The 13,900-nt window shown below is 39.9% G+C and overlaps 1 protein-coding gene across 6 annotated transcripts in view; it reads right to left on the bottom strand.

The window, feature by feature from the left end:
• Positions 1 to 10,216: 10,216 nt before the first annotated feature.
• The window catches only part of LMO7 (LIM domain 7), a 219,327-nt gene continuing 215,643 nt past the window's right edge, over positions 10,217 to 13,900 (bottom strand). For all 6 annotated transcript variants that reach the window (XM_073014398.1, XM_073014399.1, XM_038007757.2 and 3 more), the window contains 3 exons: positions 13,544 to 13,652; positions 12,309 to 12,411; positions 10,217 to 10,975 (listed from right to left, as the gene is read on the bottom strand). In XM_073014398.1, the coding sequence (XP_072870499.1) occupies positions 10,953 to 10,975; positions 12,309 to 12,411; positions 13,544 to 13,652 (235 nt within the window). In that variant the 3' untranslated portion in view covers positions 10,217 to 10,952. The remainder of the gene's footprint in view (positions 10,976 to 12,308; positions 12,412 to 13,543; positions 13,653 to 13,900) is intronic.

Genomic DNA, 13,900 nt, shown 5'->3' with positions numbered 1-13,900 from the left:
TCAACCTCTTGAGTAGCTGGGTCTGCAGGTGCATGCAACCACGCCCAGCTAATTTTTATATTTTTAGTAGAGACAAGGTTTCACCGTGTTGGCCAGGATGGTCTTGCTCTCCTGGCCTTGTGATCTGCCCACCTCTGCCTCCCACAGTGCTGGGATTACAAGCGTGAGCCACCACGCCCGGCCACAATGGAAACTTTTAAAATACTAATTTTGAAAACAGTCTATCACATTTCTTTCAAAATGTTTTCCTATTTATTTTTAAATGGTGACATTTATCTGACAAGAAAATATAATTCAGTTTGTATTTGTATTTTAAATATCTGTCAGGGAAACTATGACAACCATTTATCAAGGAAAAGTTCAACACATTTGGAAAGCGCTTTTTTTGAAAAATAAAAAATGCAGAACATTTTCAACTATGGCCAAAGTAATGAAAACAAAGCCACCCCACAATTTTGTAACAAAACAAAATGTTCAAGGTCATTCTTCATCTCATTACAAAGTGTTATTCTACTCTAGTAAAGACCCCGTTTTTATAAAATTAACCACATTTATAAAGTTCTGGCTTCCATTTCTTTAAGGCTAAAACTTGCAACAAATTATGCAGTAAAAATAGTATGTTAGTAATGATAAAATCTGAGGCTGTCTAAAACTTTGTTCTGGAATCCTTGTATTCCAAAATAGTTATTCCATCAATGTTAAGTAAGCTTACAATTTTATCATAGTTTTTAATAAAGAAGTAACTTATTGTTTAGTATTTGTCTTCTGGAATGTTTTTCTTTGGATGGCTCATTAATAGTAGCAGTTCTTGTATTTTGTCAACAGAATTTTGCAAATACCATAAGCTATGATAGGGACAAACACACTATGTAGCAAACCTCCCACACTGAATTATTTGTTCTCATACTCATTTCTTCTGAACTTCAATGTTTTCTGTGCATCTTCCAGCAAAATTTGCTGACAAAGGCATCTCCATGTTATTTTCAATATGTTATTTCAGTCATTTTAACCTCAGGAAGTTTAAAGGAAGGAAGAGCAAAGGTATTCACCTCTGTCATCTGCTACTACGTAATAAAATATCAGAAGCTTCTAAACATCTATCATTACAGATACTATATTATATCCTATCAGGATAGGTTGAAATCTTACTTGACTTTAAACATCACTGAAAAAAACTGTAGGAGTTTTTCTTCATGTTTTTCCTGCTTAGTTTTTTTTAAATCTTGCTTGCAAGGTGATGCCACAATACATCACAACACGCTGAAAGCGAACGATCAAGAAAGGGCACCCGTATTAACCTCTGCACAGTGTGGAACTCCCATTTGCCTTCAGAATATGTCATGTTCTCTATACCACGTGTGACAAACCCAGCCAAAAAGGCATATGTGTGTCAATCCTTCCACGAGTGATTAGAAAAACTTAAAATTTTTACTTTCAAACATATAAATACGCAAAAGTATTCTAATACTTTCTTCCTACAAATGCAAATAAATCATCTTGCACTTCATTTTGGACAGCACTAACCATAAGAAATGAGTTATGTTCTGACCAAACAAGCATTGTAGAGGTCACTGAAATAATCACTATCCCACTGAAAATTAGGTCTTACAGAGATTACAAGTGCCATTTCATCATATCTCTTTGTGATCACACATTTGTAATAAAGACAATTTAAGAAAAACATTAATATTTGTAGTCAAAATCATATTAATGTACTCCCCTTAAGCAGAGCAGCGAGGGGAAGATACTCATGTTTTTAGTTGGTAAATATCAAAGTGACTGTGGTATGCTGAATCACCTCTCTCCAAAGATGTTCTCCTCCTAATCTGTGGTACCTATGACTATGTTACCTCACATGGCAAAGGGACTTTGTAGGTATGGTAAAGGATCTAAGGGTAGAGATGATGTTTTGCTGACAGAGCAGGCTTGTTGACCCAAAGAAGTCACACACTGGGGGTGAAGGGATGGGTGTTGACACTGCATACTGGGTAGGCTGTGCTGCAGACACCTTCTAGCCATGTGCCAGATGGGAAAGTGGACACCCCGGAGGAGAGTGTCATGAAAGGCTAAGTTATTAGAAAGACCACACAAATCAATAGGCACTGCAGTGAACATCGCTATAAAAAACAGGGAGAGGCTGGGCGTGGTGGCTCATGCCTGTAATCCCTGCACTTTGGGAGGCCGAGGTGGGTAGATCATGAGGTCAGGAGATAGAGACCGTCCTGGCTACAATGAAACCCTATCTCTACTAAAAATACAAAAACTTAGCCAGGCGTGGTGGCGGGTGCCTGTAGTCCCAGCTGCTCAGGATGCTGAGGCAGGAGAATGGCATGAACCTGGGAGGCAGAGCTTGCAGTGAGCCGAGATTGCGCCACTGCTCTCCAGCCTGGGCGACAGAGTGAGACTCCGTCTCAAAAAAAAAAAAAAACAGGGAGAGCAAAGGGCTTCCACAGGCCCATGACACTGTCACCATGAAAACATACCAGTGCTTAGATGCCACTGGTGGGGGAAGGAGAGAGGGAGGAAAAATTCTGATTTGACTGGATTTAAATCAGAAGCAGCTGTAGAAAAGAAATAGATAAAACTAGATTTGTGTGTCCTGCCTTCAGATGGAATGGAATGCCAAACAGATAGTAAGTCCAAGTATAGAAAAATTAATGCTAATTTTCATAACTTTGTTAATGTTGATTTTCATAATTTTGGCAAAGTAGCATGAAAATATTGTATCCCTAAGGACCCTGGTACACAGAAAGCACTCAATAAACACTACTAAGGAGGACTCAGGAGGGCTAAAGGGTCTTTCCTGCCTGAGGAAAGACTTTCACACATGCAGAATACAGGCATCGAGAACATTCTAAACCTGATCAGATATTTAAACTTGAGATGGCTTCAAAAGCAGCATTCTATGGCTAAGAGATCCTAGACGGCTAGTCTGATCTGAATGTAGGACTGGATTCAAGAGCATACATGACTGGAGGGCTGGACCCAGGAGTCCTTCTGGCTGTCTTTGATGGATGTTTTCCTGCTGCTGTGAAACAGGTCGAAAGGGTAAATGAGCTTCTGACAAATGCAGGGGGAACTCTCTATTTTAGCCTGAAATGGCAACAGGGAGATCAATGCCTTGCATGCCGGTCTGTGACACCTAATTCATTATAGATCTAAGAAAGCACTTTGGGGAGTGGGGCAAAACCAGAAACAGCGAATAGCACACAAAAATATCTTAAGTTAACATCCTGGATATAACGTAGAAAAAAACTGCTGCATTGTTTTCCTGATTCTAATGGGCCTCTCCTAGGGAATTTTGAGTAAGTCCTAGTTCCTTTCCAATCGAATTTTAATGGCAAAGATTCATGATAATCTTCCACAGAAATATTGTTGTGAAAAATCCTTCTCTATAAAGAGGTTTGAGGATCTTTACAGTGAAAGTAGCAAAGAGCTTTACACAGAGTTGTCAAACAACATTCAAGTCACTTAATAGGTCACCTAAAACTGTGTTAAACAATACCATGGGATACCGGCATGTAAAATCCATAAAGTGTTTACAATTTAATCACAAAAGGATGAGTATTAGTTTCATGATTTGCTTTCATGAGCTTTTATATAAGAAATTTGAACAAGTATATTCCTCATGCTTTACAAGTATTCACAAATTACCAGGTTCCCAATGTTTCACCTGTTACAATAAGCTGATCTTTTATCTTTTCTAGAACACATCAAATTTTCAATCAAATAACTACTCATACACATGATCCTTGTTGGGTACAATTGAAGGAAAGATCCTTTCTCCCTCTCCTGTTCTCCCTATATTGTTTAAGAAAGGCATTAAAAATAAGACAAGGTCTTGCATAAAGCAAATACTCAGTAAATATTTTTGAGATAATTCATGATGCCTAACAATGGTAAACATTGTGGTTGACTCCAACATTCATTTCATCATACTCCCATCGGTTAGCAATAACATGATTGTAAGCTGGTCTTCACTGAAGGTCATGATTGCCATGAGAATGGGATTACCCTTGGTTCAAAAATGGACAAATAACTTAAGTCTGGCCAATGAGAACAAAAATATTTTGCTGAAAGCTTCTGGGAAGTTTTCCTACACACTTGAGAGCACTAACCAGTCAGTCTCTCTTCCAGTAGATAATAACAAGGAAGCATAAAGCCCTTCACTTGTCTTGCAGCTATGGTCATAACTAGCCTCAGGATCAGGACAACAATGAGAATGGCCAAAGAGCCTGAGATGAATATGCTTTTTTTTTTTTTTTTTTTTTTTTTTTTTTTTTTTTTTTTTTTTTTGAGACAGAGTCTCACTCTGTCACCCAGGCTGGAGTGCAGTGGCGCGATCTTGGCTGACTGCGACCTCTGCCTCCCAAGTTCAAGCGATTCTCCTGCCTTAGCCTTCCAAGTAGCTGTGACTACAGGCACAGGCCACCACGCCTGGCTAATTTTTTGTATTTTTAGTAGAGACGGGGTTGCACCGTTAGCCAGGCTGGTCTTGAACTCTTGACCTCATGATCCGCCCACCTCAGCCTCCCAAAGTGCTGGGATTACAGGCGTGAGCCACTGTGCCCGGCATGAATATGCTTCTTTAATGACGTTATTGAACTGCTGAATGAATCAGCCTTCTCGACTTCCTATTAGGTAAAGAAATATACTTCTTTATATTTAAGTCAATTTGAGCATGCAAATGAATACATTAACGGACATTTCTTTTACTGTTTAAACCCAATCCCCTATTTTCCAGCTACCTTTAGACATTTTTAAATGTATGTCCACCTTGTGGTATGTTCTATCCAAAACAGGACTTTTCTCCACCCTCAACAAATATCTAAACTACCCAGGCTTCAGGTCCCAAAGTTATTCATTTGTCTTTTGGTCCAGTTCACGGATACATTGTCACCCAGAACAGCGATCCCCAACCTTTTTGGGACGACAGATAGGTTTCATAGAAGACAATTTTTCCACAGACGGGGTGGGCAGGATGGTTTGGGGATGAAACTGTTCCACCTCAGAACTGTTCCACCATTAGATTCTTATGAGAGAGCAAGCTAGAACCTTTGGATGGGAGGTTCACAGTAGGGTTCACGCTCCCGTGAGAATTTAATGCTGCCACTGATCTTACAGGAGACGGAGCTCAGGCAGCAACACTCACTTGCCCACCGCCCACCTCCTGCCATGCTGTCAGGTTCTTAACAGGCTACGGACCAGTACCAGTGCACAGCCCAGCCAATGGAGATCCCAGCCCAAAGTATCTCGAGCGATCTGCTCATGACTCTGCAAAACAGGCCAACTCTGTAAGGCTCAGCAGGAGTACAAAGGAAGGGAAGAATCACTGGGATGTTTATCTTAACTCAAATAATATTTTGCTCCTTCCACTTGATCTGTTAAGATTGTATTTGCCCTTAAATATGTAGTTTAGACATCACCTCTGCTGTGAAGCCACTTCCTCACACACTGTCTCTCACAGGCCGTGTCTCTTCTACCGTGTACTGGGATACTTTGGTATACGCCTCTCTTCCCCCTGTGAGAACAATGATTGTTTTATATTCATCATACAAACTCCTAGTATCCACACGTTTCATGAACAAGAATCTGGAAGTTGTTTTCCTGCCTCCTATCCATGGACTTTAAGCACAAATTAGTTTTTTTTTTTTTCCAATTACTGACATGAACTGGGACTTGCATTAGCATGCCTTCTAATCCCTCCTCCAGATTGTGAGGACGGATGTTAAAGTGCAAAATAAAACAAGTAAAATCTCAACCCTGAGACACCCCATTAGGCATGTCTCTCAACTCTAGCAATCAGGCAGTAGTTACCATTCTGTGCCTATGCATTGAAATTCAGAGAGTTTCACCCTTTTTTGGCTAGTTTTCACTCTTACATAAACATTTCAAGTAAAATGCTAAGATTAAATTCTTAAGCAGAACAAATTCAATTTTTCCGCTTTCCTTCCTAAATTTGGCACTGAAGATATTCCATGCCTTCACATAGAGGGTAAGATCACCTTCTCTCCTCCTCTACATTCATGCCAACCCAGAAACATTTGTTTTCTCAGGAACACTGGAAGAAGAAATCATTCTTCTCTCTACTCTGCTCCCTTATTTCTCCCCATAGAGGGAGGAGTGATAAACACTACCCTCTTTGGGAAACACTGAATGTTAGAAGTGGCCACTCATATGTGGCCTGCACCCTCAACTATTCTTTAACCTTGTCTTCAAAGCTGCCTGTCCACAGGCCACATGCAGTCCTCTGTCCTCCATGTAGTTAGCCCACAGGTACAGAGGACAAGGGCCCTTCTCTTCGATGCTCCGTCACTAAGCTCAATCCAAGTGGGAAGTTGTCCAGCAGAAAAGACGCTGGTATTTCCCATCCTTCCCTCCTATAAAAGGTTCTCTATTGGCTCAGCACTGAGGAAAGATGGGTTTAATTACCTACACACATATAATTCTCAAACGTATCAACTGAATAAATGAACGGCTGAAGAATACACCTGAACCTACTGCCTGTAAGTCAACGATATGGAGATGTAGGTTTCAGGAATATTTATGACATCCCAAAACAAAGAACTTGGTCAGATCCAATAGCTTATGTCTACAACCCCAGCACTTTGGGAGGATGAGGCAGGAAGACTACATGGGCCCAGGAGATTGAGGCTGTGGTAAACCACGATCACCTGGGTGACAGAACAAAATGCAATCTCTAAATCAATCAATCAATCACAAAACTAGCTTATGCCTTAATATGGCGTCTAGACAGCAATTTTTTATTCAGCTTCTCCCTGCTTCCCACAAAGCATAAACACATTGAAAATAAAAAATTCTTAATGCTAAGATTTCAAACTGGCAAACTAAGGCTGGAACCTAGAGGGGATTTCCATCAACTACCACGTAGCTGAACTATGTGTCAAAACTTAAAGAACAAAGCTTGTTTGTAGCTTGAAATCAGACAGATCGGCCGGCCTCTTGGTTAAAAGACCTAGGGTTTGTATCAGAACATTGCAGAGCAGAAATGGCCCCCAGCTGACCAGCTCTGCACCTCTGAGGCAGATAGGGTAGCCTCAACCCCAAAACCTTTATTTCCACAATATTCTGCGATCCTCAGAAATTATAGGGCAGAGGGAGGAGAAAGATCACATGTGTGTTGAGGTGACATAGAACACACTGGGAAGTGCAGCTCTGGCTGCTAGTACATTCTAGGGAAGGGTACAGACAGTAAGTGGCCTAGAGATGGCTTTCTATGTTACCCTTCAGCTCATCTCCCTGGGAAAACTAGGCAAGAGCATCAGGTCCATTTACGAGGCACTGAAAACTGGGCCAGCTACCACATACATGAGGAGCCCCCAACTGAACCTTTGAGAAGGACAATATCAAACACAAACACGTGTATGATCGGGGGGAAAGCACATTGCAAACTGATTTCCAGTGTCAACTCTCGGGCCTAATTTCTATTGGATCTCTGGGAAGTATTTGACACAATAGGTCTCTCCCTCCTTAAAATATGGTCTTGACTTGGTTTCCAGGGCACCAGGGTCTTGGTTCTCTCTCCTGCTCACTTTTCTGCATCTCTGATCGCTACTGCTGGAGGGCCTCAGGATTCAGTCCTTGGACATCACCTCCACTCTAGCTACAGTCAGATTCCAGGTGATGTCCCCCCAATTCTCAGCTGAAATTCCATCTACATACTGATGACTCTATATTTACATGCCCAGCCTGGGCTTCTCCCTTGCATAGCCAGCTGCCTACTCAACGCTGCTACTGAGGTATCTGATAGATTGCTCAGCCTCACTATGCTTAAAAACCAAATCTCAGATCACCCTACCCGAATGTGCTTTACCTGTAACCATCTCCATTTCTGAAAAAGGCAATTCCATTTTTCCAGCTCCTCAGGCCAACATTTCAGATTCATTTTTGACTCCGCCCTGTCTTTTGCTTCATCCAATCTATGATCAAATTCTACCAGCTTCACCTTCAGGGGACACACACACACACACACACACACACACTACAATCTTCCCTCTCCTCACTACCTCCCCTACACCCACCCTGTTGAAGTAAATGTCTTTTTCCTGGGTAATTTCAATAGGCTCCAAACTGGTCTCCCTGCTTTTGCCTGTCCTTCTGCAGTCTTGTTCATACAGCAGTCTGTAGCAGTCCTTTTAACACATCCGTCAGTTCGTTTCTCTGCTCAGAACTCTCCAGTGTCTTCTTCCATTCAAAGTAACAGCCCGTGTCCTGCAACGATTGCTGCTCTGTGCCCTCCACTTCCCCATGGCTCCTAAACCCTCTACACTCACTCCACTCAACCACGCTTGCTTCCTGGACACACCAAATACTCTCCGGCGCCAAGACTTGTCACTTGCTGTTCCCTGTGTCTGGAATGCTTTTCCATCAAGTCTCTGTTTGTTCCTTCATTTCTTCAGGCTGTGGCCCAAATATCAAAAGGCTGTCCCTGACCACCTGTATAAAAAGCACTGTCAAACTTCCATTTCCAGCACTTGCATCTTTCTTACCCAGTATTTGTTCTTTGTTGCTCTCATCACTACCTGCATGTTATTTTTTTGTGTATTGTCTTATCACCTCTCTCAATCAGAAAAATAAGACTAGTCAGAGGCAAGACTTTGTATTTCTTCACTGTTCTACCCATGGTGCCGAAAGCAGTGCCTGGAGCATCAAGCATGAATAAAAAAATTTGTTGAAGGGCTGGACTCTTCCCTTGTTCCTAGGTGAAGTAACAAATACCCAGGGGCTTACACAAATATAGAGTCAGTATCCTAGAAGAAAATAGCTCTGAAAACTGTACTTATAATTTGTACTAACAGAAATGTTATCACTAAGTAAGATAATGTGAGAAATGGGGGAAAAAAAGTCATAAGAAAGCAAAAGCAGATGAAAAGACAAAAGGCGTAGATGAAAAGGAGCAATGGTCAGAAAGGATGTTGGATAAGGAAACTAAAATGATGGCAGAATTAAGGCATCCTCTGGGGACAGTGAAAAACAGAATTAACAGGGCAGATATTGATATCGGTTTCTTCATTCATTTATTCAACCACTGCATATTGAGGGCTGCCTCTGCGTATACATCAGGCAGAGAGAACAAGGCAAAATAAATGTATCTTCATGAACATGCAGCAAGATGGACAAAGCCCATGTGCTGCTTATAGGAGTCGAAGCCAGCAGTGCCTTTCTGGAAACCACTTTGGCAATATATACTATGAGTGTCTTAAGATGCATAATCTCCGAGCAACAATTTTATGTCTATGAAAATAATATAAAGAAAGAGATGATCATAGAGTATCACAGAATTTACATATTTATACATAACCTGCACATATTAAAAGGTTTGATCTTAGAAACAACTGAAAAATATACAGTAATGGAATTATCAACTAAATATTACCAAGGCCAAACAATGGAGCACTATACAACCATGAAAAAAGATAACAATAACTTTAAGAACATGGAAAAATTTACAATTCATACTTATAAATAATTATATGCAGAATGAATTCAAAGACAGAGCTCTTGTCTTTGGAATTTGGGATTCAGAATTATATTCTTTATGCTTTGGGGCATTTGACAAGTTATCCTCAAGGAACATATTATTACTTTAACAATAATCAGAGCAAGTACTAAATAAAATTTTTATCTCCCACATTAACATTTCTTATATATTTTAAACCTATTCCAATACAGTTCTCAGTTCCTAGAAATGGCCATTCCACTTACGTTATTATAAAAGATTCTAGTAAGTTTAAATTTTTGCTCAAAGCATGTTAAAGTTTTGTATCCTTGCATTCCCGCTCCAGATTTTTTAAACAAGAGACTACACTTTTTGCTTTATAGATATTCTAAGCTCACTGTTGTCTTCTCCTTTTATCATGGGGGTAGTAAAAGAAAATATTTTATTCAAATGATCCAACAATTCATCACCCTCACCATACAAATGTATTGTATCCAAAAACATAACTTTATCAAAAATAAAGTTCCTTATTAAAATGTTTCAGTAAACACATCCAGACTGTGGCATAGTCTCGAAGGTATACACTATGTCAAAATTTGTCAAATTATACACTTTAAATATATGCAGTGTATTACATCAGTTATACCTTAGTAAAGCTACTGAATAAAACGTAACATCAAAAAAGGCCACATACTGAAATATGACTAAAAGGCTTGAGGTCAGACACATACGCAGAAGAAAAAGACAACCCACTCCTTAAATGCATCCGCAAGTTTATTTACAAATGCAATTGAACAGAAAGGTTCACCAGTTTCTGGAGAAGACTTCTAGTATACAAACCATGGTTATTTTTCATTAATGAAAATAAGCAGCTTTCTATTGGTAATCACTTAGCAACATTTCTGGTAAAGAAAATAGAGCTCCCTTCATCAAGCAAATAAATGGTACATTAACTGCATTTTTTAAAAATCAGAATACATAGGTACAAGGAAGGATACAGAAAGCACATTTGGGGATAGATTTTAATGAAATTTTCCATATGGTTCTGCATTAATTTAGAATACATTACAATAAACAGAGCAAATGCAATTATGTATTTATATTAACTATTTGAAATAATGTTTAAGAACTTTTTTAAAAAACAATAAAATACCCTCTTCAAAACACCACTAACTAGAAAGTCAAACCAGATCATTATCTGCCTCAAAAATATTCTTAAGTTCTTATTTTTTCCCTTGTGCTCTCAAGATGCTGAATTCAACAGGTAAATACTGCACTTTTCCCCACACACAATTACCTTATAAATAAACAACAAAAATACTGGTTCTACCAAGACTACAATGCTTCTATGCAATCTAAAGAGGCAAAAAAGTTATTCTTTTTAAAAAAAAAAAAAAAGCAAAAAAGACATACAACACATATTTATAGATCTACACGAGCAGCAACCACCTCTTCTTCTATCTGCAACAGTGCTTTCGTATGGAGGTTTACATCACATGGCGGTTGGCCGTCCAGCTGATCAGGCAAGGAGAGAAGAAAGAAAAGTGCTTAGATTCAGAAACGTGAATATTGCCACCTGGGATACATAGCAGTCATCACTCAGAAAGTGGCCCAGTGAGGTAGAAAGAATAACCTGTCACTCACTCTTAAGATAAAGCTAGGCAAATCTTAGTGTCTCGTCTCTGGAATTCTTTATTTGTAAAAATGGAGTAAAAACGAAAATGAACTGCGCACAATAGAAATAAATTACACTCAACTCTCTATTATTTGTCTTGGAGGAGAGAAAAGGCATGGGCAATTTTAAAATGATGATTCCAGAAATCATTTCTATTTGGCTTTGGAAATCGATGAGAGAGAGAAAAACACACGCACATACACACACCCCCACCAGTACATGCCCAGCCTTGACTTTCTCCAACCTCAGTGCCAGCATCCAGGAAAGGACTGGACAGCTGCAGCAGGAAGGCTCAGAACCCACCGACAGACAAAAGAGAGTTGACTGGGCTTAAACCATTTCCAAAGCACTCTTCACATAGGGGCCATATAAATACCTCAGAGTTCAAAAGCAAATGGTTTTGCTGATACCACTTGTAACACCCTTTCACAATAAGGAAGAAACACACGTTACCAGCATCAAGGTTTAAAATATAAACAGCAGTAAAGGTTGTCTTGCTGTAGCTATACACAACACACACCCTAGTTATGCTAGCCTGCCTTTTATAACACACAAACACATGCTTAGATGCAAAGTAGCATTTGAAGTTTTTTGAAAAACTCTTTTCCAAAAATGACACTGAAACACCATAGTTAATACTTTTCTTTTAAAATTATATATTGACATATTATATATTAACTGACATATAAAGCACAAACTGACTTATTTTGTATTACATAGAACAATATTTTTTAAAGTTGGTCATATTCTAAATCACATAATCAAAGCCCATTGTTAAATAATAGAAATAAGTTGATGAGAGACCAATCTTTAGTCAAGAAACAGATTATAGCCTAAATAGAAAATTCATTGAAGTGTTTTGGTTTCTTTGTATTCTTGAGTCATTAAGGGTCTCTGAGGACCCTGGGAAGATGATACAAGACACCACCCTGACTCTCGGACTCTGTTCCTCTCCATTCCTTGGCCTCACAACCCACTCCTGCGTAGATGGAACCCTGAGCAGTGGCCCATTCACTATACACACTCTTTGAGGGAAACACACTACAATTCTTGAAACCTGGATTCCTATGGCAGTGAACTTGGAGGGGAGCTGGCTGCAGGTTCAGGGAAATACATGGGAACCCGTGGTCTCCTTAAAAGGCAAGAAATTTTCTCTCTGATTTGCTCTCTTACATTTGAATCTGAGATAGCAGTCGTTGCAGTACAGCTGGTGGTTTCTGATTCTGACTTCAGCTCCCGAGGAAGAGCCTCCGAGGTCACACTCACAGGCAACACACTGGGGAACAAAGAAAAAGAACATCCAAAGTCAGTCAGCTCAAGAAAGCTTGGGGCACTCCTCGGGATGGGGGGGAAATGAGCAGAATGCTACTTCTAAGCTCTTAGATACATTTCAGCAAAGAAAAAAAAAAAGGCTGAAAGATGATTAGTAGATTAAAATCAAGCCTGCCAGATAAGATGCTAAAGAATTCATAAAGCCAATATTAAGAGCCGAGATGACCAGTCTAAATACATTCCCCCAAAATAGAAATCATTTGCTGATTGACTTAAAGAAATTTAGTTTTATCCCGCCAGAGGAATGGCAGGTAAGGCCCCCCATGAAAGAACTGGCCAGAGTGAATGAAGGCTGGGCCGTGGCACTCCACCCTGGGGTGGGCCGCTCCGAGTGTCCCTGCTGCACTAGTTTAGCAAGTGTTCCCACACAGCGCCTCACTTCAAGGCTGGATATTTCAATTCTATGTGCCCAAACTCTAATTATCTTGACTCATTCTGCTCTGCCTAGGAACAGCCCAAGCCAGCAATGTACAAGCTTAAACAAGCTGTGGTCTGTGGGCCTCCAGGATCAACAACCAGAATCTTTCTCTGGCCCAATGCAAGCTCAAGGATCAAACAGATATGTCTTTAGAGACAGAGATTACAAAACCAAACAATTAAAGCCTTAGTTCCTTCTTATGTGCAAAAACCTATCAGGTATAAACAGGCTGTGCAATTATAAAAATAGCTACAATGGTAATGGTTTTCCTTACATGTTCTTCCTACTGAAAGCTAGGCTTTCAGACCCTGTGATAATTGCATGTGTCCCTGACCTTAACAACACTAGTAGGTTATTGATATATTTCAAGTATGCCTCTGACAGCATCTTAGAGAAAGCAACTTATGTACTGTAAATTTATAGAATTCTAACAGATTAGAAATAGAAAATGCAAAATTTTTCCAGATTTAAGTTTTAAAACAAGGTTCAAGATTTGAGAACTAGGGGGAAGCAAGCAATTTGTGATTCAAATGCAGCACAGATTGACGAATACAGCACCTAGCTTGTTAGTGGCACATCTACACCCAGCGGCTCAAAGAAGCCATGCGCTCTCCAAGCAAAGCTTTACAGGCCTGCAAGCTGTTTGTCTCAGTCTCACCTTAAAACAATGCAAATGATAACAAAGACCCAGGGACTCGATGATCATGGCGGCTCCTTTGCCCAGAATGTTATTGCAGTAGGAGCATATGCGCTTCCCACTGACTGACCTAGATGCAGAACAAGAATGGAATGGAGGCTTTCACCTGGGCAGCTCGAGATTCTTCTTTAAAAGTCACACTCTGCTATTAACATTGATAATAATTTAAGAAAAGCTCTATACATGTATCTGTGGGAGAATAACTTTTTACCAGCCAACGAAAGAATGCCTTGATTATACTCTAACCTTGAACCATCTCCATGGCAGCTCTGAGACCCTTGACACCGATTCACATAAATGAGCAATTTCAGTGTAATT

This window comes from Chlorocebus sabaeus, chromosome 3, assembly GCF_047675955.1.
Source record: "Chlorocebus sabaeus isolate Y175 chromosome 3, mChlSab1.0.hap1, whole genome shotgun sequence".
In the NCBI taxonomy this organism is placed as follows: Eukaryota; Metazoa; Chordata; class Mammalia; order Primates; family Cercopithecidae; genus Chlorocebus; species Chlorocebus sabaeus.
Note: the sequence above shows the minus strand (reverse complement) of the source record. Positions and strands in the feature narration are given on the sequence as shown.